At 47.8% G+C, this 24,947-nt stretch overlaps 1 protein-coding gene across 1 annotated transcript; it reads left to right on the top strand.

Annotated features, from left to right (window-relative positions):
• Positions 1-23,930: 23,930 nt before the first annotated feature.
• LOC109745692 (kiwellin-1-like) lies at positions 23,931-24,612 on the top strand. The gene has a single exon (XM_020304807.4). It carries the CDS (start codon positions 23,941-23,943, stop codon positions 24,511-24,513), a length of 573 nt encoding a protein of 190 aa, XP_020160396.1. The 5' UTR covers positions 23,931-23,940; the 3' UTR covers positions 24,514-24,612.
• The last annotated feature ends 335 nt before the right edge of the window (positions 24,613-24,947 follow it).

Genomic DNA, 24,947 nt, shown 5'->3' with positions numbered 1-24,947 from the left:
TTATACACAATTTTATATCATTTTCAAGAACTAACTATTAACCTAGTGTCCAGTGCCAGCTCCTATTTTTGCCTATTTTATTGTTTCGTAGAAAAGCCATACCAAGCGAAGTCCAAACACGACGAAACTATACGATTATTTTTTCTGGACCAGAAGAGACCCTAGAAGCCTCGGGAGGCGAACAGACGCCGCACAAGAGAGGCACAAGCTCACGCGGCGTGCCCCTAGGGGGGTGCCAACTGAGCTTGTGTCCCCCTCACAAGTCCGTTTACCTAATTTCGCGCCCATAAATTCCCTAATATCCAGGAACCACCAGAGCGAGACCCGAAAAAATTATTCCGTGGCCGCAAGCCTTTGTTCTTCTGCGATCCCGTCTGCAGGCCTCCACTGGTACTCCGCTGAAGGGGGAATCGATCACGGAGGACCTCTACATCAACCTTGCTGCACCTCCAATGATGTGTGAGTATTTCCTCACCGGACCTATGGGTCCATAGAAGTAGCTAGATGGCTCTCCATCTCTCTCTCTTTGATCTTCAATACAATGTTCCATTCGAAGATTGATATGATGTAATCCTTTTATACGGTGTGTTTGCTGGGATCCGATGAATTGTGGGTTTACGATAAGATTATTCATTGAAAGTAATTGAGTTATTTCTGAACTTTATTACATGTTGGTTGTTATAGCTATGTAATGCTTTCCGATATATGAGGTATCTTTTGCCAAGTTGATGATTGGATCTTTAGTTGAAGCGGTGCATAGTAGTAGGTTCAATCTTGCGGTGTCCTCACATCATGACAGAAGGGATAGCGAGGCTGTAAGGGCATATTTATCCCTAAGTTGTTTTGGTGATTGATGACAATGCTTTTGCGGACTAATCGTGTGCGTTGAGTGTTTTTCAGAGATTCATTCTTTTGGCACGAGACGATTTCCTCCCCTCGGAGCTTAAAGCGAAGACGGTGTAGTCCTTTCGGATTAGTTTGGTGGACTAGTTTCATAGGGATCACAGTACTATCAAGAGGGGGTCCGTTTTGGAAAGGCTAGGGTGGAATCATCACGTACACTTCCTTTGCCCCTCCCTCTGAGCCTTTCCGTTTCGATGATGGGCTTGGTTCTCCTTTCTTTGTGCCCTCTCTGGTCCCAGCGGTAGTACCGCGGGCCAGAGTGGTAGTACCGCTTGGGTGCTACAAGCGGTAGTACCGCTCTGGAGCGGTAGTACCGCCCAGAGCAGTAGTACCGCTAGTAGCCCCATGTGTGTACTATCTCTGGTCCCAGCGGTAGTACCGCGGGACGGAGCGGTAGTACCGCTTGGGTGCCACAAGCGGTAGTACCGCTCTGGGCGCGGTAGTACCGCTCCAGAGCAGTAGTACCGCTAGTGGCCCCAAGCCGTAGTACCGCGGTGGTCTCGTGCTAGTACCGCCTCGATTCGAGGGCTCCTTTTTCGTGTCGGGTTTTACGGTACTGGCCGCGGCTGTGGGGGGCCATAGTACCGCTCCCGTGCGGTAGTACCGCCCTCCCCCCGCGGTAGTACCGCTATGGGCCAAGCGGTAGTACCGCGCTTTGGGGCGGTAGTACCGCTTATAGTGGCAAGCGGTAGTACCGCTGGCACAGCGGTACTACCGCTCTCTTCGGGGCAGAAGGGGGGTAACGGTTGGTTTGTTCCCCCCACTATATAAAGGGTTCTTCTTCCCCAAAGTTGACTCACCTCTTCCCCCAAAAGCTCCATTGTTGCTCCAAGCTCCATTTTCGCCCGATCTCTCTCCCTAGCCAATCAAACTTGTTGATTTGCTCGGGATTGGTTGAGAAGGCCACGATCTACACTTCCACCAAGAGAAATTTGATTCCCCCCACTTATCCCTAGCGGATCATGTTACTCTTGGGTGTTTGAGCACCCTAGACGGTTGAGGTCACCGCGGAGCCATAGTCCATTGTGGTGAAGCTTTGTGGTGTCGTTGGGAGCCTCCAATTAAGTTGTGGAGATTGCCCCAACCTTGTTTGTAAAGGTTCGGTCGCCGCCTTCAAGGGCACCAATAGTGGAATCACGGCATCTCGCATTGTGTGAGGGCGTGAGGAGAATACGGTGGCCCTTGTGGCTTCTTGGGGAGCATTGTGCCTCCACACCGCTCCAACGGAGACGTACTTCCCCTCAAAAGGAAGGAACTTCGGTAACACATCCTCGTCTCCACCGGCTCCACTCTTGGTTATCTCATTCCTTTACTTTCGCTAGTTTACTTATGTTATATCTCTTACTTGCTTGCGTGCTTGTTGTCGTTGCATCATATAGGTTGCTCACTTAGTTGCATATCTAGACAACCTATTTTGATGCAAAGTTTAATTTGGTAAAGAAAAGCTAAAAATTGTTAGTTGCCTATTCACCCCCCCCCCTCTAGTCAACTATATCGATCCTTTCAATTGGTATCAGAGCCTCGTCTCTTTATTAAGGACTTTACCGTCCAAAGAGTATGGTTGACGTCGTAGACGGTGCGGAGGAGCACTCCGGTGAGAATCCAGTCTCGTCTACGGGAGATGGGGGAACCGCGGTCTCTCGTGAGGAATTCAATGTGGCGTTGGACACATTGAAAACCTCCATGACGACCAAGGTCGAAAGCACGTTGAATAAATTCTTAGAAGGGCTTAAACTTACCACCGCACCGTTGAAAGTGGGTGATCCCGCTAACAAGGTGACGGATGCTACCTCCGACAAGGGGGAAGCTTCGAGCGAGAAGGCTCCTTGTTCTAGTGATAAAAATGGGACCGGCATCTTTGCCCATGTGGAACCTCCACTCGTCTATGGTGGACCGCTCCCTTCCACTCATTTGAATCATGCCGGCCCGGCCCCTAAGATTGAGAAGAATGTAGATTTTGATTCTTGGGTCTATCGTTTTAAGCGTCATTTAAATCATGTGAACACTAACCTTTGGAGAATCATTGAAGAAGGCTTTTATCCGCATGACCGAAGTAACTTCACTCCTAGAGAAGTTGTGGATCATCAATTCAATGAGAATGCTCTCTTCATCATCCAAGAAGCAATCCCACCCGAAGATCTTCCTCATCTCCGGCCTTACACCGTGGCCAAAGATGCTTGGCTCCAAGTTGTTTCCCTCTATCGGGGAAGCGCAAGCATTCAACGCTCCAACTATGAAGTGGTGCAAGATGAAGCCGACGAGTTTGCAATGAAAGAAGATGAAGAACCTCGTGAGCTTTTTCGGAGAGTAACCAAACTCGCGGTCTCTCTCCGAGATCATGGAAGTAAGGACATGGATGACAATTGGATCAAGCGCAAATTCCTCAAGGCAATGATGCCCTACCACAAAGCCATGTCCTCCGTAATTCGTCAAAGGCCGGACTTCCACACCTTGTCATCAAGTGAAGTGTTGGATGAGTTTGTTGCTATGAGCATCTTGGACAAGACCGCCGACAATGCGGTTCTTCGCTCTCAAAGAGTAAAGAAGCCCAACCTTGCTCTAAAGGCCAAGGTTAGTATGGAGGAAGAGGATGAAGAGGAAGAAGAGGAGGGCAACCTCGAAGATACGAAGTATGCCTATCATGAACACATGGCTCTTGCTTCAAGGCAATTTTGGAGCAAGAAGAACACGAGGCCAAACTTCAACAAAAGCAACTCAAGTGGCGCAAAGGGCAAGCAACGGATGAGGACTTGCTTCAATTGTGGCAATGTGAGCCACTTTGTTGCGGAGTGCCCTTACGAGAAGAGGGAAGACAATGGTGGCAAGCTCATTAGAAAAGACAAGGCCAAGTCGTTCCCCAACAAGAGCAACTTCACCAAGAAGACTCCTCCCAAGGCGTTGGTGGTTCAAGAAGAGTACAATGAGGATGATGACGATGATGAAGATAGTGAGTCGGTTGCCATGGCCTCCGTTGCCATTGCGAAGACTCCACGGGTGTCTCTCTTCGACTCACCCAATGAGAACATCACCGCCAAGTGCCTCATGGCTAAAGCCACCAATAAGGTAACCTCCAACATCAAAACTACCATCATTAATCATCCTTCTTCGACGGATAGCATTGATGAACATGAGGGGACAAATGTGGAGGAAAATGAGTTTGAGATCTTTATGGGTAAACTCAAGGGTAAATCCAAGAAGCACTTCGTTGCTCTCTTGGAACAACTTGGTGAAGCCAATGACATGATCGAGGCTCACGAAGATACCATCTCTAAGATGGAGGGGCATAGTCGTGACTATGCCGATGAGATTTCGGATCTTTCCAATGCTCTTGACGAAGAGCGTGGTCTTCGTTTGGCTCTTGAGGAGTCATACAACGATGATCATGCTAAGTTAAAGAAAGATCTTGATCATGCTCTTGTTGTGTCTCGTGTGCTAAACTCCGAGAAGGCAAAACTTGGGGTTGATCTTGCTAGACTCAAAGAGGAGTTTGGCATTCTTGACAAGGCTCACAAAGTCTTGAAGGGTGTTCATGCTAGCCTCAAGGAGTCTCATGATCAACTCCAAGTGAAGCTAACAAAGGAGAAAGCCACCTTTCCTCATATGGTGTTAATTGATAATGCAAATGCTACTAACCCGTGTTGTGAGCATGTGCATCTTGTTGAGGAGAATGCTAAGTTGAAGGAGCAACTTGAGAAAGGCCTTATGTCATGCATACAAGGTGAGAAGAACCTCAACGACCTCTTGAGCAATCAAAAGGAAGTTGTGGCCAAGGAGGGGATTGGGTCGCACCCAATCCCAAGAACAAGAAGAAGAATGACAAGACCAAGCGACCTCCTCCTCTCAAGCAAACTTTTGTGAAGGAGGGAGAGGGTGCTTCCAAGGAGAAGAAGAACAATGCGAAGGGTGGCGGTGTCAAGAAGAGCAATGCCACTCCTTCCAACAAAGCCGGCGACTTTAATCCTTCTTATGTGTTATGTCGTGCTAGTGATGGGCATGTTTATGCCAAATTCGTTGGTTCTCCTCATGAGTACATTGAATGGTCTATTTGGGTTCCTAAGACCCTTGTTGCTAACATCAAAGGACCCATTACAAAATGGGTACCTAAAACCAAGCATTGATCTCTTGTAGGTGTTTGCTTCCGGTGGGGGATCATGGTTGCTCGATAGTGGAGCTACAAATCATATGACCGGAAGCAAGGACTTGGTGGTGGACGTGCACAAGATTCCATCTATGCCCACCAATGTCGAGTGGGGTGATGCCTCGTCTTCTAAGGTATTGGGACTCGGCAAAGTTGTCATTTCTCATGATCTCACGATCGAGAAGGTCATGCTAGTTGAGTCCCTTGCATACAATTTACTTTCCGTTCGTCAACTTGCTATCATGGGCTTTGCCACCTTCTTTGATATTGATACCGTGGCCCTCTTGTGGAGCAAGACTCTTAAAGTAGCCTTTGTTGGGCATGTCGAGAACGGTCTCTATGTGATTAACTTTTTGGAGCAACCCACTAAGACCGCGACATGCCTAATGGCTAAAGTTGACGTGGGGTGGCTTTGGCATCGCCGTTTAGCCCATGTCAATATGAGATCTTTGCAAAGTCTTCTCAAGGGGGACCATGTCCGTGGACTAACGAACGTTAGTTTTGCCAAAGATCGTGCTTGCAGTGCTTGTATCGAAGGAAAGCTTCATGAGAAGGCTCACCCTCCCACGACTCTTATTTACTCGAAGAGGCCGTTGGAGCTCCTTCATTTGGATCTCTTTGGGCCTCCATCCTTTGATAGTCTTGGGGGTATAAAGTACTGCTTGGTAATTGTGGATGATTATTCTAGATACACGTGGGTGTATTTCTTCAAGAGGAAGAGTGAGACCCAACAAACAGTCATTGACTTTGCAAATGAAGCCCAACGTCAACACAATGCAAAGATCTTGACAATAAGAAGTGACAACGGCACCGAGTTCAAGAACTACACCTTGGATGAGTTTCTCAGTGATGAGGGGATCAAGCATCAATATTCCGCACCTTACACCCCTCAACAAAATGGTGTTGCGGAGAGGAAGAATCGGACGTTGATGGATGCGGCAAGGACCATGATGGCGGAGTTCAAGTCTCCATACAACTTTTGGGCCGAAGCCATCAACACCGCGTGTCATGCTTCAAATCGGCTCTATCTTCGCAAAGGCTTGAACAAGAATCCATATGAGATCCTCACCGGTAACAAGCCCAACCTCAAGTACTTTCGGGTGTTCGGGTGTAAGTGTTTCATTCTCAAGAAAGGTGTTCGTTTGTCTAAATTTGAGACTAGAGCTCATGAGGGCATATTTGTTGGTTATGCTACAAACACCCATGCTTACCGTGTTCTCAATAAGTCCACGGGACTTATTGAGGAGACGTGTAACGTGGAGTTTGATGAAAATAACGGCTCCCAAGTGGAGCAAAGTGGTACTTGTGATGTAGGTGATGAAATTCCTCCCCAAGCCATAAGAAGAATGGGTATTGGACATATCCTACCCATTGAGGAACCCCTTGTAGCCGAAGGAGAAGGAAAATGCTCCACTCAAGTGGAGCCATCACCAACCCAAGACCCACACGCTTCCGAAGAACAAAGTGATGGCCCTCAACCTCATGAACAAGATCAAGGGCAAGATCAACCTCAAGATGGTGGTGATCCACCAAATGATGCCCAAGGTCAAGTTCTTCCCCTCGAGCTAGTTCAAGATCAAGAACAAGCTCAAGACGACGCTCAAGATGATCAAGTAACCCCTCCTCACTTCACTTCCGAGGAGGAATTGGAGCGTCGTGCCGCTAAGATCGCTTCCAAGCTCACCACCAAAGGTCATCTCATGGAGAATGTGGTTGGAAGCCTAAGAAAGGGGGTAAGCACTCGTAGACAATTAGCAAACTATTGTGAACATCATGCGTTTGTTTCTTGTGTCGAACCCCAAAAGGTTTATGAAGCGCTTGAGGACCCGGATTGGCTCAACGCCATGCATGAAGAACTCAACAACTTCGAACATAACCAAGTGTGGAAGTTAGTGCCAAGGCCAACCGGGAATCATAATGTTATTGGAACCAAGTGGATATTCAAGAACAAGCAAGACGCTCATGGAATCATTGTTCGCAACAAGGCTCGTTTGGTGGCACAAGGCTACTCCCAAGTCGAGGGTATCGACTACGGTGAAACCTTTGCCCCCGTTGCTCGCCTTGAATCTATTCATTTGTTGATTGCTTATGCTTCTCATCATAATTTCACTTTGCAACAAATGGATGTGAAGAGTGCTTTTCTTAATGGTCCCATAAATGAGTTGGTATATGTCAAACAACCCCCCGGGTTCGAAGATCCCTATTTCCCCGATCATGTGTATCAACTCCACAAGGCACTCTATGGCCTTAAACAAGCCCCACGTGCGTGGTATGAGCATCTTACGGAGTTGTTACAAGATCATGGATTCGAAATCGGGAAAATCGACCCCACTCTTTTTACTAAGAAGGTCAAAGGGGAGTTGTTTGTGTGCCAACTATATGTTGATGATATTATTTTTGGTTCCCCTAACAAAGCTTTCAATGAAGAATTTGCCGCTCTCATGACCTCAAAGTTCAAGATGTCTATGATGGGAGAGTTGAAGTTCTTTCTCGGATTCGAAATCAAACAAAGAAGAGAAGGAACCTTCATCAACCAAGCCAAATACACTCAAGACATGCTAAAGAGATTCAAGCTAAGTGATGTCAAGCCGGCTTCCACTCCAATGCCCACCAAGTGCCAACTTGACATTGATCCCAATGGTAAAGCGGTGGATCAAAAGGTATATCGCTCTATGATTGGATCCTTGCTTTACCTTTGTGCATCTAGACCGGATATCATGTTGAGTGTGGGAATATGTGCACGGTTTCAAGCCGCACCTAAGGAAAGCCACTTTGTGGCGGTCAAGCGAATCTTTTGATATTTGGCTCATACCCCAAACTTTGGCCTACGGTACCCAAGAGGAGCAAACTTCAAGCTTGTAGGTTATTCGGACTCCGATTGGGCGGGAGACAAAGTGGATAGGAAGTCCACCTCCGGAGGGTGCCAATTTCTTGGTTGCTCTTTGGTAAGTTGGTCTTCTAAAAAGCAAAGTTGTGTGTCTCTCTCGTCCACCGAAGCGGAGTATGTGGCGGCCGGAAGTTGTTGTGCACAACTTTTATGGATGAGGCAAACTTTAAAGGATTACGGTGTCATTTGTGACAAAGTGCCTCTTTGGTGTGACAATGAAAGTGCTATCAAGATTTCTCTCAACCCGATGCAACACTTCAAGACAAAGCATATTGAGATTCGGTATCACTTCATCCGGGATCATATTAGGCGAGGGGAGATCGAGCTCAACTATGTCAACACTCATGATAACCTTGCAGATATTTTCACGAAGCCATTGGATGAAGCAAGATTTCGCGAGTTAAGGCATGAGCTAAATATCATTGATTCGAGCAATGTGGTTTGAACCTTTGCACACCCCTCACATTCACTGTGCTTTCTTGTCTAGGTGTAGGCATGGACGTAGGGGGAGTGTTGTTCTCTCAATGAACTTTCCCTCCCCCCACAATGCATAAACTGATCTCACTCTTTCACATTAGCCATTTTTGATGGTACTTGTGCTTCAAAGACGAGCTTTGGTCATGGGCCCAAGGATAATTCTTCGCGGTGCCATACCAAGTGACTCAAACATAGGTGGCCTCGGCCACCGCCCTCTCGTATAGAGGCGTGTGATTCTTGTTCTCTTGCTAGTGCTCTTGTTGGTCTTCTTGCCGTTGTTTCCCGTCTTTCGTTTTGCACCATATGTGTTGAGTCTGGTTTGAGTTACGCTGGGCGGTACTACCGTTGTGCAGGAGCGGTACTACCGCTGGAGCGGTACTACCGCTCCACAGAGCGGTACTACCGCTTATACGGCTAAGCGGTACTACCGCCCCTCACCACGGTACTACCGCTGAGGGGCGGGGCCAGGGGGTTAAGTCGTGGGCAGGGGTGGTTTCCTCCACCCCATACCCATTTGCTTCGTCCCCTGGTTCCTCTTCCTCTCTCCAGCGCCATCTCGCCGCGGGAAGGCTCCGGCGGCCCTCCGTCTCCGGACCGTTCCTCTCCATTTCCTTCGGTGGAGTCGATCCCCACCTCGTCCTCTTGCCATGGATGCCGGTATTGCCCCCGTTCCTCTTCTCTTATTGTCTAGTTTTCAGATCTCGCGTTTTAGGGGCAATAGTAGTTGCATCTCTAGATTTTTGGCCAAATCTAGGCTTGAGTAGGTTGGAGAAGGCAACTAGACTCTTTCACTACTGGAATCAGCTAATTTGCCATCTGCCAGCTCTTTGCCGTCTGCTAGCGGATGGCAAAGAAGGTCTTTGCCATCAGCTACCCAAAAGCAGACGGCAAAGAAAATGGCAGACAGCAAAACAGGCCTTTGCCATCAGTCAGTTCTTTGCCGTCAGCTGGCGGACGGCAAAGAATCTTTGCCATCAGCTGGCGGACGGCAAAGAATCTTTGCCGTCAGCTGGCGGACGGCAAAGAGAGAGGTGGCCCCCCACTAACGAGCCGTTTACGGAAAAAAAAACGCCCCCACTTTGCCGTCTGCTAGCAGACGGCAAAGAGACAAAACAGCGGACGGCAAACCAGATCCACACCCACCGCACGTTATCTCTTCTCTCCCTCTCTCCCCCCCGCCGTTATCTCTTCTCTCCCTCTCTCCCCTCCCCGAGGCCCACCAGATCCGCACCCACCGCCGCCCCCGCCGCTCCTCGCTCCGCCGCCTCCTCTCCTCGCCGGCCGTCTCCGCGGCCTGCCTCCTCTTCGGCCTCGCCGGGTTCCTCGCCGCCGCGGTCTCCCTCTCCCGGGCGCCCGCCAAGGCCCCGCGGGGCCGCTGCCCGGACTCCTCGCACCCGCTCTCCGTCTCCGTCGCCTGGGACCGGCGCCCCGGGGATGCCGCGGGCGGCGCCAGCGACCTCCCGGCGGGCCTCGCCACCGGATCGCGCGGCAGGCACAAGGTGGGGGAGCCGCGACCTCGAACAGGAGGCCGCCGCCTGGGGCGCATTGATTCGAGCTAGGGTTTCAGTCAATCGGTCGGGACCATGGAGTCGCCGCCGCCCAAGCCCAACGCCGGCCACGTCGGCGAGGACGGAATCAGCGCCCTCCCCGACCACCTCCTCTTCGACATCCTCGAGCGCCTCCACCTGCTCGAGGCGGTCCGCGCCGGCGCGCTCTCCACGCGGTGGCGGCACCTCCCCAGCCACCTCTCGCTCGTGCACCTCGACGCCGGTCACTTCCGCGGCGCCACATCGCTCCAGGTCATGGACGCGTTCACAGGCGCGGCGCGGGCCTTGCTCACTCGGGTGCCTCCCGCCGAGGGAGTGTGCGAGAGTGGTGCCCTCAAGGTGCTCGTCCTCAGCTTCTACACGTCTTCCCCTCACCTGACCTCATTAGCACTTGCAGTAGGCGCAGGCACCTCAGCTTGAGATTCTGCAGACTGCTTGATCTGCACTCCACGCTCAAGATCGATGTGCCGTGCTCTGAGCTCCAGGAGCTTGAGTTCATCGGCCTTTTGTGCACACGGATCGAGCTCGTCTCTGTCCCCAAACTTAGACAAGTGGAGTGCAAATGTTGGCTCTTCAATAACCCTCCAGTGCGCTTTGGCTACGTTCCTGAGCTTCGCGGTTTAGTACTCGCTTCTAAAGCCAAGGCATGGCAAGAGGCATTCGCGCTCAGCGAATGCCTGTCAACGAGTGTTGGTGCCAGGAACCTGTCAACACTGACTCTGTGTTTTGGGTACCAAATGGTATACTTAATTTCTGCGCACCACTTAAATATAAATCTTCTGCATCGTCATACCATGTCTTCTCTACCAGTTTCAGTTGTGCATGTATGTTCCTGCTGCAGATTTGGATTCAGCCAGAACCTCCGAAGCAGCTCATTGCTATATTCAAAAACCTGACCTCTGTGCGTCTAGGGCCAACTAGTACCAAGATTTTTTTTAACTTGGTACCACAGAAAGATGTATACCTAAAAAGTGCCCTGGGGCCACATGTTAGTGACACATGAATGGCACTTCACAACTTGAATGTGCCGTGGTTGTGGTTGTGGGATGTGCCGTGGCGCGGTGGTGCTGGATGTGCCCACGTCGCCGGCGGTGCTGGATGTGCCGTGGCGCGGTGGTGCTGGATGTGCCCACGTCGCCGGCGGTGCTGGATGTGCCGTGGCGCGGTGGTGCCCCTGGGTGGCGCCTCCGTGCTGCGGTGCCCCTGGTTGGCGCCTTCGTGCCCGTGCTCTCACTGGTGCCGCCGTTGTGGTGCTCTCTGGCAAGCTCCGGCTTGTTGTGGTGGTGTTGGTTGTGATGCTGGTCACACCATACTGATGGTGTGGCTGCATCCTACTTCGGCTACAACTCCTTTTGGTGAGCTTCTCCTTGCTCCCCTCCTGATCTCTCTAATGCATAGCTCTAGATCTTGATCTTGTGGGATGTGAGGCTCTATTAGCTGTGGTTATCTGCTGTAGATGAGCATCAACTTGTATTGGAGCTCTCTGTGATGGATTCTTGCTGTGTCAGGGTTTTGGTCAGTGACCATCTATGTGTATTTGTGAAGTATATATACTCTTGTACTGCTTTGTTCTGTTTAGTTGATCCTGGAGTTGTTACTTTGGTCAGTTACTTTACTCATGAACGGATACTCACTTGTTCTTAGTTATTTTACTTCTAATACTGATATGAACAGGTACCACTTGGTTTGGCTATTCCTATTTGTCTCTTTCTAATAGCCTATGAACAGATGCTATACTTGGTTTTGGCTGTTACTTTCCTAGTTTTCTACTGATAAGACAGATACTACATCTGATTTGGGCAGTGATGCTGGTCTGAGCCCCCCTCTCTTAGGCTTAATTTACATGTGACTATCCCTGTGTTGTGATGAACTAGCCCTGGCACTTCCAGGCTGTCTGAGCACATAATCCCTCAAGTATACCTTGAGGTCTTCTGTAGCTCTCCTTAATAGTTATCTCTTCTGCTGGTGGTTGGATGTGTTGGGACTTGGTCTAGTTGGCTGATTATCTTGATCTCAAGTACTGGCTCCTAGGGCATTGCATTTCACCAAGTGAAATGCTACATTTCTACTCCTAACCCATTCTCTCTTTCTTAGTGTTTTTGTTATGCAGGTTGGAAGAAAAGAAGAAGATCCGGAGAAGATCTTAGTAATAAGATAGTCTTTTAGGAAAATAGATATTTAGTTTTAGATCATTCCTTGTAATATTTGTTGGATATGTGTTCATGGATATGTGTTGGATATATATGTGTTCATGACTATATATTGGTAACATGTGTTGGATATATATGTGTTCATGAGTATTGGTAATATGTGTTGGATATGCTATATTGGTCATATATATATATGTGTTTGATTTTCTGTGAAAATGAATTGATATAAGAAGAAACAGAATTAATGCCTATTTGGTCTCTTTGCCATCTGCCAACATATGGCAAAGAGCCTGCAGCCTTTGCCGTCAGCTGGCGGACGGCAAAGGCTGCCGTTAGCCACCTAACGGACACTAACACTACTCATTTTGCCGTCCGCTTCTTTGCCGTCCGCGGCAGACGGCAAAGGCGCCTTTGCCGTCAGCCGCCGAAAGCAGACGGCAAAGTAGGTCTTTACCGTAGCCTACTTTGCCGGAGCCTTTTGCCGTCCGCGGCTGACGGCAAAGGCCTTTGCCGTCCGCCGTTCATGCCTTTGCCGTCCGCCGCGGCAGACGGCAAAGTAGCTGATTCCTGTAGTGTTTGGATTGATGTTTGGTAGGTTTATTTTTGAATTTGGCATCCCCGGTAGTGCCGGATCTGACCACGGCAGTAGGGATCCGCCGTGCCCCATCTCGGGCGGTACTACCGCCCATATGGCACGGTACTACCGCTGGAGCGGTACTACCGCTCCACGGAGCGGTACTACCGCTTATGTGGTTAAGCGGTACTACCGCTGAGCGGGCACGGTACTACCGTTGGATGCCCAGTTCCATTGTTTCCTACCACATGTTGATCCATCTTTGTTGTGTTTATTTGGTTTTGATCGTTCTTTCTGGTTGTTTCTTGTGTCCGTGTGTTTGGTTCCAGGTGATGAACACCCTGAGCAGCAAGTCCGCCGTGTCAACCCCGGGCATTCAACGTCGAAGCGGTACCGCTCATCTGAGACTGCCGGTGGTTCTTCCAGTGCTCCACAGCCGGCAGGGGGTGCTTCCTCAAGTGCTAATCCTCCTCGCAAGAAGAAGATTGCCAGCCGACCGAAGCCAAGTGGCAAGAAAGTGACTGAGATGTCTAGCAAGGAATTCTGGGACAGGCGTCGGCGCAACCCTTATGAGGAAGAACAAGAACCCAATCTTGTCAACCGCCCGTTCTGGAACCGGTTTCAGTATGCCACATACTTTGATGTGATCAAGGCTAAGAAGAATCTCTTTGTCAATGTTCATTCCATCAACACGGATGCTATGGAGAAGGACCTTGAGTACTTGGGTGATGCCCTACAGATGTGCTCTCACTTGAACATTCTCAGGATCATGCAGTTCAACAAGGACTTCGATGTAGATTTGCTGGCACAGTTCTTTGCCACTGTTCACTAGGGACTGACGCAGACAGGACTCTGACTTGGATGACAAATGGAAAGGTGCTAGCTGTCAAGTGGCAGGCCTTCATGGGGCTGCTTGAGGTGGAAGATCAAGGGCTCGAGACTCCAGTTGGTTTTCGTCCTCACCAAAATGTCACCTCCACTCACAAGCAAGCCCTCTGGCCCTACTGTACTCGGAAGGTCCACCCTGAGACCAGGAAGGAAACCTATGAGTTGTCTACCTATCTGGACATCCTTCACCGCATCTTCCGCGAGACTCTCTTCCCTCGTATTGGGAATCTGGACATGGTACACTCTTACCTGGTGGACATGCTTCTCTTCTGCCAGCGTGAGAAGGACGCAAACATGGGCGAGTCTCTAGACATCTCTCATGTCATGTGGTCTGAGCTTCTGGCGGCTGTTTCTGAGTGCAAGTGCCCAATTTATGGCCCGTTCATCATGTTGCTTATTGAGAGGGCCTAGAGACATACCTATCCTGAGGAGCAGCTGGAAACTTGAGAGTTGGTCTCTCATGAGATCAAGCGTCTGAGGAAGAAGGATAATTGGGGTAGATCTGGAGCTCCATCTTCTGTTGCTGCCATGGAGACCGAGGACGAGGCTGATGCCGGTGATGATGATGAGGAGTATGTGCCTCCTGGGACAGAGCCTTCTGCAGCAGAGCCATCTTGGGCAAAGAAGCTTAAACGCAAGATGAAGAAGCTGTTCTGCCTAGAGTCTCATGGTCAGTACATGACTCATGTGGCTGAGAAGAAGGCAAGAGGACATCACAAGGAGCTGATGCGTCAGATGGGTGCGACAGTCACCAGCTGCTCAGAGGGTCAGATTACTGAGGAGGAGGAGTGGATCCAGCAGCACTGTCCGTGGACCGACTCAGATGCCGAGCAGTTTCCGGGCGAGGACGGCAGTGCAGATGATCACGCAGAGTCCTGATGTTCGAGATCCTCAGCATGCTCTCACCTGGAGCCGTAGACTAGCTCTTTTCCCCTTTTGGTGTCTCGATGCCAAAGGGGGAGAGAGTTCAGGGATTTGCGTGTTGCGAGTGTGTCTTTGCCTTTGGGCTTTCGTTATGTGCTACTTTGTGCTTTGCTTGGAACTTGTGCTTTGCTTGGTTTTGTGTTCAGTAAGACTTTAGTTTGCGTCATATGGTGTGAGACATATTCTACCCTATCATTATCATATCTTTATCTTTGTCTCTAGTCATTTGATATCTCATGAGTTATATGCTTCATTATGTTATATATCCTGCTATCTTGTTTCTCGCTTAGGTTGTTGGTCTCTAAAATACAGGGGGAGTGTTGATCCTAGTATGTGTGTCGTGCAGCTCAAAGTACCTATCTTGATGGCACACATCTAGGGGGAGCCCGTCTATATTTTAGAGACTTGGGGTTTGCTTATGTCCTTTGTTTTTCCCAGTTGTGCAAATCCCGTATTGTCATCAATCCACCAAAAAGGGGGAGATTGTAAGGGCATATTTATCCCTAAGTTGTTTTGGTGATTGATGACAATGCTTTTGCGGACTAATCGTGTGCGTTGAGTGTTTTTCAGAGATTCATTCTTTTGGCACGAGACGATTTCCTCCCCTCGGAGCTTAAAGCGAAGACGGTGTAGTCCTTTCGGATTAGTTTGGTGGACTAGTTTCATAGGGATCACAGTACTATCAAGAGGGGGTCCGTTTTGGAAAGGCTAGGGTGGAATCATCACGTACACTTCCTTTGCCCCTCCCTCCGAGCCTTTCCGTTTCGATGATGGGCTTGGTTCTCCTTTCTTTGTGCCCTCTCTGGTCCCAGCGGTAGTACCGCGGGCCAGAGCGGTAGTACCGCTTGGGTGCCACAAGCGGTAGTACCGCTCTGGGCGCGGTAGTACCGCTCCAGAGCAGTAGTACCGCTAGTGGCCCCAAGCCGTAGTACCGCGGTGGTCTCGTGCTAGTACCGCCTCGATTCGAGGGCTCCTTTTTCGTGTCGGGTTTTACGGTACTGGCCGCGGCTGTGGGGGACCGTAGTACCGCTCCTGTGCGGTAGTACCGCCCCCCCCCCCCCCCCCCCGCGGTAGTACCGCTGTGGGCCAAGCGGTAGTACCGCGCTTTGGGGCGGTAGTACCGCTTATAGTGGCAAGCGGTAGTACCGCTGGCACAGCGGTACTACCGCTCTCTTCGGGGCAGAAGGAGGGTAACGGTTGGTTTGTTCCCCCCACTATATAAAGGGGTCTTCTTCCCCAAAGTTGACTCACCTCTTCCCCCAAAATCTCCATTGTTGCTCCAAGCTCCATTTTCGCCCGATCTCTCTCCCTAGCCAATCAAACTTGTTGATTTGCTCGGGATTGGTTGAGAAGGCCACGATCTACACTTCCACCAAGAGAAATTTGATTCCCCCACTTATCCCTAGCGGATCTTGTTACTCTTGGGTGTTTGAGCACCCTAGACGGTTGAGGTCACCGCGGAGCCATAGTCCATTGTGGTGAAGCTTTGTGGTGTCGTTGGGAGCCTCCAATTAAGTTGTGGAGATTGCCCCAACCTTGTTTGTAAAGGTTCGGTCGCCGCCTTCAAGGGCACCAATAGTGGAATCACGGCATCTCGCATTGTGTGAGGGCGTGAGGAGAATACGGTGGCCCTTGTGGCTTCTTGGGGAGCATTGTGCCTCCACACCGCTCCAACGGAGACGTACTTCCCCTCAAAAGGAAGGAACTTCGGTAACACATCCTCGTCTCCACCGGCTCCACTCTTGGTTATCTCGTTCATTTACTTTCGCTAGTTTACTTGTGTTATATCTCTTACTTGCTTGCGTGCTTGTTGTCGTTGCATCATATAGGTTGCTCACTTAGTTGCATATCTAGACAACCTATTTTGATGCAAAGTTTAATTTGGTAAAGAAAAGCTAAAAATTGTTAGTTGCCTATTCACCCCCCCTCAAGTCAACTATATCGATCCTTTCAGAGGCGCGTATTTGTATTGTTGCTACTAAGGATAAAACGAAAGGGTTTGGTCATATTAGTTGATCTTATTTTGTCTAGATTATGTCATCATACTTAATGCATTACTTCGTTAGTGATGAACTTAATACCTAGAGAGGCAAGCATAGAAGCGCTCTCGAAGTGGAGTAATAGTAGTAGATGCAGATGTGTGTCGGTCTAGTTGTCACGGACGTAATGCCTATGTACTGATCATGCCATGAATAACATCATAACTATGCGCTATTCTATCAATTGCCCAACAGTAACTCGTGTACCCGCTGCAACATTTGCTATGTTCTTGAGAGAGATGCCTCTAGTGAAAGCTATGCCCCCAGGTCCATTTAAATCATATTACTAAAACCCTGAATTACTTTCATTTATTTTTCCAATTTATATATCTCCCACTATTAGATTAAATCCTCACAATTAACGAGTACAAGGGGATTGACAACCCTCTTGCCCACATTGGGTGCAAGTATTTGCTCTTGTGTGTGTAGGTACTGCTAAAGGTCGTCTGTGTAAATCTTCTATTGGTTCGATAAATCTTGGTTATTTACTGAGGGGAATACTTTCTGCTACTGTATTACTTCACCCTTCCTCTTCAGGGAAATCCCAACACATTTCACAAGTAGCAAGAATATAAACTTTTAATTATGAACAGAGAAATATAATAATACAATATAATTGCCTCTAGGGCGTATTTCCAATAATTTGGTGCCAGGTGCTTCAGATCTATGCAAGGGTTTAGTGGCGACGACTGTCGCTCCAGGGCGCTGGTCCTTAGGGGCACGTGCATGTAGACTCCCTGGCTATTACTGACAAGGTCAAGCTGGCTCCGATAGAGCAACGGTGATAGTGGCGCGTTGGCGGCTCGTACTGGTGGTAGTAATGGTTGTTCAGTGGTATAAGAATATCAATGTAAATTTTTTTGAGGGAAAATCTCAATGTAATTTTATTTTGTTTGAGATGCTTTGTACTTCCGATGAACTTTTATAATAGATCTGATCTTTCTCAAAAAGAAATGGCCTTAGTGGGATTTATGAGGATTTCGGGCCTCGTGGATTAATCCCCTACAAACCCTCCCAACCCCCTTCTACCAAACAAGGACCAAATGGGCTTGAAATCCACCAACCTCTGAGAGGCAGGTTTAGGCGTCGTTGCCATCTTTTAGCAGAAAGTCAGTTTGCGTGGTAGCGGTACCTAACCGGCAAGGATCTCATTGTTCAAAGCATGCTTTAAGATCCGAGTTATGGACAACTGTTATTTTTCTTCTTTCTACTATACAAATTGAATACTAGACATAATACAACTATGGGCCCCCACCATTGTCCTTGATATGGCAGGGATGGCAACATTGTGACAGTGCCTCCTCTCTCTCTTTTCTCTCACATACAAATCCATCATGTTATTACATCTTCACTAAATTAAATCGTCAATATCATTTGAAATATAAGTTTGTTTTTGAAATAATTTATATATTGAACTCCTGGCACCAATACCTTTAGAACTAGTCCAATATTGGGCACATTTGCAGCATGTTTAATTTTCAATGTTTCACATTTCATATGTTGAACAAACCTATTTTACTAGAAAAATTGTGAAACAAACCTTTTTCACAAACAACCCCCATTTCACTAGAAATCTATTTAACCCAATTATATTCCAGATAAGTGAAAAAAACTTGTTTCACACACACTAAAAATGTGCAATTGAAATAGATGTGACATTTAAATGTATCACACAAAATGTAATTGTAATGTAGGTTCTGAAAGTATGAGATAGTAACAACACAAAGTGAAATTGTAATGTGTCATTGTGAAACTGATTATATTTGAAATGCGAAATAGATTTTTGAAAATGTGCAATTGAAATAGATATGATTTTTGTGAAACTGGTTTTTTATAAATGTGTATCAATTTATTTCAAAAGAGTGAAATATGTTATTTCAGCAATGTGTAATTGAATAGATGTGATTTTTGCGAAACAAGCTAGTAAAAAGTGAAATGTAGGTTCTTAATTGTAAAAGAGTCACTCCAAAAAATGAAAATGTATCATTGTGAAACTGATTATTTGGAAGTGTGTAAGTTTATTCAAAAGAGTGAATATCTTTTTTGAAAAATGTGCAAGTGAAATACATTTATTTTTTATGAAACAAACCAGTGAAAAGTGAAATATATGTTCTGAATTGTGAAATAGTAACTACAGAAAGTGAAATTGTATGTGTCATTGTGAAATTGATTATTTTCAAAATTTGAAATATGCATTCGAATTTAAACATGATTAAAAAATATCCAAGATTAATCTCATTTTAAAGGTTTTCACACAGGAGTTTAAATATAAAAAAGGTTTCAAAAACTAATATATAGTTTAAATTATATGAATGTTTTAAATTAGACAAAGTGAGAGAAACGGTTGAATTTATTATGTGAGAGAAGAGAGAGTGTTATGCCACATTGCTGTCATACATGCACGTAGAATACAGTTGTGGGGGCTAGCTTCTCAAATACCAATATTCTTTAAACATGGAAAAAAATACAACATGAGAAGAGAATATACGATGTTACATGGCACTAACTGATTGGCTAGAGCGTATAGTTGGCGGATACCGGTACAACGCAATTTTCACTTTACATCTTTTTTTAGACGTTTACATCTTTTAGTTTTTTTAGGCAGTTTACATCTTTTAGTTTTTTTAGGCAGTTTACATCTTTTAGTTGTCACATCACAGAGAGCGCTGCCTCAATGTGGACTGGCCGGCCGGCTTCCTCACGTAAGAAATTTCGGTTCGTACAGGCATGTCTATGATTCAGTTTTCTACTTAGGCCCGGTCGGCTTTTGTCTCATACACGGGCCACACATAACATGTTGCTAAATGAAAATCGAAATCACTAATTAAGGAGTACTCGTTGCAAAGAACACTTCATCTTTTCAGGTCACGATAAGTGACGCACATGCAGCGCGCCACTTGTCGCAATCTGGGAGTTTTCTCTTTTTTCGTAGTTTCGTTTATTCAAAACGTTTTATCTCTTAAATCATGCGTCCAAATCTCAAACCGTTTTCACCATTGGATTCCTCACGTCGAAATCTTCAAAACTAGATCCATGTTGATAAGTTTTGACGAACTTTTTTTCATGAAAAAAACCGGACGAAAAAAATCGGCGAAAAAAACCAAACCGGGAGCACGGTGTTTTCCCTTTCCGAAAGAGGCACGCCCGTGCATCTCGCGAAATCACAACCGTGCCTCTCGCGGAAGCAAAACCGTGACTCTCGTGGAAAGAAATAAAAACAAAAAACGCGTTTTTTCCCTTTTCGAAAAAGGCACGCCTGTGACTCTCGCGAAAGCACAACCGTGCCTCTGGCAAAAGCAAAACCGTGACTCTCACGAAAAAAAACAGAAAACGCATATTTTTTCCCTTTCCGAGAGGCACGGCCGTGACTCTCGCAAAAGCACAACCGTGCCTCTCGCGGAAGCAAAACCGTGACTCTCGCGAAAGATTAAAAAACAGAAAACGCGTATTTTTTCCCTTTCCGAGAGGCACGGCCGTGACTCTCGCAAAAGTACAACCGTGCCTCTCGCGGAAGCAAAACCGTAACTCTCGCGAAAGATTAGAAAACAGAAAACGCGTTTTGTTTTTCCCTTTCCGAGAGGCACGGCCGTGACTCTCACTCGCGGAAGTAAAACCGTGACTCTCGCAAAAAAAACAAAAAACGCGTTTTTTTTTCGTTTTCGAAAGGCACGGCCGTGACTCTCGCTAAAGCACAACCGTGCCTCTCGCGAAAAAAAACGTGACTTTTCACGAAAGGAAAAAAAGTAAACGCGTTTTTCGCGCAATTTTTTTTCAAAATTGTTTTTTTGGTCGAAACGGTAAGGAAGACCGGGGAAAAACCAAAACGTCGAAAAAACCGTTTAAAAAGCCGAAAACGCGTGCGAAAAAATAAAGAAAAACAAAATCTGGAGGGAGCGTCCAAAGCGCGACACGTGGCAAATGGCTGAGAGCGCGCCAAGTGGCGCTGATCGTTGCGAGGCTCCCGAAGGAGCGCTCGCTAACTAGTTGCTCCCAATGAAAATCCGCTACGGACCCCGCCTATTTCGTCGTGTCCATCACGTGATCAGGGCCTACCTCCGGCCTTTGGGCCTTCATTTGTCCGGAAGATATTCAAAGTACAGAACCTTTCACTTATCCCATCATTTCCCCTAAAAACACGAAATCACTAATTAAGGAGTACTCGTTGCAAAGAACACTCCATCTTCCCAGGTCACGAAAAAAAACAGAAAACGCGTATTTTTTCCCTTTCCGAGAGGCACGGCCGTGACTCTCGCAAAAGCACAACCGTGCCTCTCGCGGAAGCAAAACCATGACTCTCGCGAAAGATTAAAAAACAAAAAACGCGTTTTGTTTTTCCCTTTCCGAGAGGCACGGCCGTGACTCTCACTCGCGGAAGTAAAACCGTGACTCTCGCAAAAAAAACAAAAAACACGTTTTTTTCGTTTCCGAAAGGCACGGCCGTGACTCTCGCTAAAGCACAACCGTGCCTCTCGCGAAAAAAAACGTGACTTTTCACGTAAGGAAAAAAAGTAAACGCGTTTTTCGCGCAAAAAAAATTTTCAAAATTGTTTTTTTGGTCGAAACGGTAAGGAAGACCGGGGAAAAACCAAAACGTCGAAAAAACCGTTTAAAAAGCCGAAAACGCGTGCGAAAAAAAACAAAATCTGGAGGGAGCGTCTAAAGCGCGACACGTGGCAAATGGCTGAGAGCGCGCCAAGTGGCGCTGATCGTTGCGAGGCTCCCGAAGGAGCGCTCGCTAACTAGTTGCTCCCAATGAAAATCCGCTACGGACCCCGCCTATTTCGTCGTGTCCATCACGTGATCAGGGCCTACCTCCGACCTTTGGGCCTTCATTTGTCCGGAAGATATTCAAAGTACAGAACCTTTCACTTATCCCATCATTTCCCCTAAAAACACGAAATCACTAATTAAGGAGTACTCGTTGCAAAGAACACTCCATCTTCCCAGGTCACGAAAAAAAACAGAAAACGCGTATTTTTTCCCTTTCCGAGAGGCACGGCCGTGACTCTCGCAAAAGCACAACCGTGCATCTCGCGGAAGCAAAACCGCGACTCTCGCGAAAGATTAAAAAATAGAAAACGCGTTTTGTTTTTCCCTTTCTGAGAGGCACGGCCGTGACTCTCATTCGCGGAAGTAAAACCGTGACTCTCGCAAAAAAACAAAAAACGCGTTTTTTTCGTTTCCGAAAGGCACGGCCGTGACTCTCGCTAAAGCACAACCGTGCCTCTCGCGAAAAAAAAACGTGACTTTTCACGAAAGGAAAAAAAGTAAACGCGTTTTTCGCGCAATTTTTTTTTTCAAAATTGTTTTTTTGGTCGAAATGGTAAGGAAGACCGGGAAAAAACCAAAACGTCGAAAAAACCGTTTAAAAAGCCGAAAACTCGTGCGAAAAAAAACAAAATCTGGAGGGAGCGTCCAAAGCGCGACACATGGCAAATGGCTGAGAGCGCGCCAAGTGGCGCTGATCGTTGCGAGGCTCCCGAAGGAGCGCTCGCTAACTAGTTGCTCCCAATGAAAATCCGCTACGGACCCCGCCTATTTCGTCGTGTCCATCACGTGATCAGGGCCTACCTCCGGCCTTTGGGCCTTCATTTGCCCGGAAGATATTCAAAGTACAGAACCTTTCACTTATCCCATCATTTCCCCTAAAAACACGAAATCACTAATTAAGGAGTACTCGTTGCAAAGAACACTCCATCTTCCCAGGTCACGACAAGTGGCGCACATGCAGCGCACCACTTGTCGCAACATGGGAGTTTTCCCTTTTTTCGTAAATTCGTTTATTCAAAATGTTTTATCTCTTAAACCGTGCGTCCAAATTTCAAACCGTTTTCACCATTGGATTCCTCGCGTCGAGATCTTCAAAACTAGATCCCATGTTGATAGGTTTTGACGAAAAAAAATTTCACGAAAAACCGGACGAAAAAACCAAACCGGGAGCACGGTTTTTTCCCTTTCCGAAAGAGGCACGCCCGTGCCTCTCGCGAAATCACAACCGTGCCTCTCGTGGAAGAAAAACCGTGACTCTCGTGGAAAGAAAAAAAACAGAAAACGTGTTTTTTTCCCTTTCCGAAAGAGGCACGCCCGTGACTCTCGCGAAAGCACAACCGTGCCTCTGGCAAAAGCAAAACTGTGACTCTCGCGAAAGAAAAAAAAACAGAAAACGCGTATTTTTTTCCCTTTCCGAGAGGCACGGCCGTGACTCTCGCGAAAGCACAACCGTGCCTCTCGCGGAAGCAAAACCGTGACTCTCGCGAAAGAAAAAAAAAACAGAAAACACGTTTTGTTTTTCCTTTCCGAGAGGCACGGCCGTGACTCTCACGGAAGCACAACTGTGCCTCTCGCGGAAGTAAAACCGTGACTCTCGCGAAAGAAAAAATAAACAGAAAACGAGTTTTTTTCGTTTTCGAAAGGCACGGCCGTGACTCTCGCTAAAGCACAACCGTGTCTCTCGTGAAAAAAACGTGACTTTTCACGAAAGAAAAAAAAAGTGAACGCGTTTTTTCGCGCAATTTTTTTGGTCGAAACGCTAAGGAAGACCGGGGAAAAACCAAAACGTCGAAAGAAACCGGGGAAAACAGTTTAAAAAGCCGAAAACGCGTGCGGAAAAATAAAAATAAAATAAAATCTGGAGGGAGCGTCCAGAGCGCGACACGTGGCGAATGGCTGAGAGCGCGCCAAGTGGCGCTGATCGTTGCGAGACTTCCGAAGGAGCGCTCGTTAACTAGTTGCTCCCAAAATCCTAAAAACACAGGTATCCCATCATTTTTCTCAGTTATAGTTAGTTTCGAGAAGTAATGTTTTCTAGATTGCGTTAAGCACTGCTTGCAATCTATTCAAACAAATTTAATTGTCTCTACAATTCTATGTCATACCAATCCTGTAAACTGATCTGTGATTGAATGGTTATTAGAAGAACAATGGTATCTGAACCCACCCGAGTTTAATTTCTAGACTTGACATTGTTGATTTTTCTGGATTTATTTCAGTCTTTCTGATGATGTGCGTTCAGTGAGAGGAGACGTTCCTGTTGACTATCTAAGCGTCTGCGGCGACTTCGTCAATCGCAAAATGATGTACCGGATATCCGTGCGTGTATTCATAGAGATAAGTATACGTGCATATGTATGAGTATCCGCATCTGTACTGTGTTAAAAAATGTCATATCAATCTGTTTCAATTCCTAAAAAAAGAACGGAATTTGAGTACACAAATGGATAATGTAGCGCTCCTTCCTGACTGCACATGGACAGATTGGAAGTTCAGCTAGCAGGGAGACGATTGAACAGTCAACTTACCCATCAAAACCCTCAAGTTGCTACCTCGCCGTCGCTAGCCCGCGGCTATATAAGTTTGCACCCACGCACAGCACAGCCGCACAGCAGCACAGCACTAGGACAAACTGAACCAAGCATGGCTACTCGTCCCGTGTCCTACGCGCTCCTCCTCGTCCTCACGACCCTTCCCCTAGCCCTCGCCACCAGCTTTCCACACCGCGCTCTACTCCAGACATGCCAGCCAAGCGGCACCATCGCCGGCGAGTCCGGCAGCTGCAGCACGGAGAACGACTCCGAGTGCTGCGAAGACGGGCGGCGCTACAGAACGTTCGCGTGCTCCCCGCGCGTCACGGGAAGGACCCGCGCCTCGCTCACGCTCAACAGCTTCGCCGACGGCGGGGACGGCGGAGGCAGGTCCGAGTGCGACGAGAAGTTCCACCCAGACTCCCAGATGGTCGTGGCGCTGTCGACAGGGTGGTTCGCTGGTGGGGGGCGGTGCGGGAAGCGCGTCGTGATCCGGGCCGCCAACGGGAGGTCCGCCACGGCCACGGTGGTGGACGAGTGCGACTCGAAGCACGGCTGCGACGAGGAGCACAACTTCGAGCCCCCGTGCGCGAACAACATTGTCGACGGGTCGCCGGCCGTGTGGAAGGCGCTCGGGCTCGACACGGATGACGGGGTGGTGCCGGTCACGTGGTCCGACGCGTGACCTAGGTACACGAGCTACCAGACGCGACACGCGCACTCGGATCCGTGCTATATCACCGTCGTCCGTGCATTTCATCACGTATTAGTAAGTCAGAACAAATAAGCATGCCCATGCATGCATGCAACTGTGTAAACCTTGCCGATCAATATATGTAATGTTCTCGCTGTTCACGGTTATTACAAACGTCAGTTCATTCAGTTTTCGGCCACCAATACTGTAATTCGATAGTTTCGCTTATCGTCTTCATTTCAGCCCAAGGAACCAAATTAAATTAAAAATCACTCAAATCCAACCAAGATTTCACAAATTTCGAGAACATAATACTGATTCTGTTTGTGTCTGAGTCTCGCCCGACTCTAGGAGCCACTTTTATGCTCTTTCTAGCTACATCCAGAGACGGAGCCAGCAGGGGGCGGGATGGGGCCATGGCTCCC

The sequence above is a fragment of the Aegilops tauschii genome, chromosome 1, assembly GCF_002575655.3.
Source record: "Aegilops tauschii subsp. strangulata cultivar AL8/78 chromosome 1, Aet v6.0, whole genome shotgun sequence".
Taxonomy (NCBI): Eukaryota; Viridiplantae; Streptophyta; class Magnoliopsida; order Poales; family Poaceae; genus Aegilops; species Aegilops tauschii.
The sequence above is the reverse complement of the archived record's forward strand: the minus strand, read 5'-3'. Positions and strand labels throughout refer to the sequence as shown.

Excerpts from the sequence above, each read along its gene's own strand:
- LOC109745692 (XM_020304807.4), top strand. The coding sequence starts at position 23,941 with ATGGCTACTCGTCCCGTGTCCTACGCGCTCCTCCTCGTCCTCACGACC.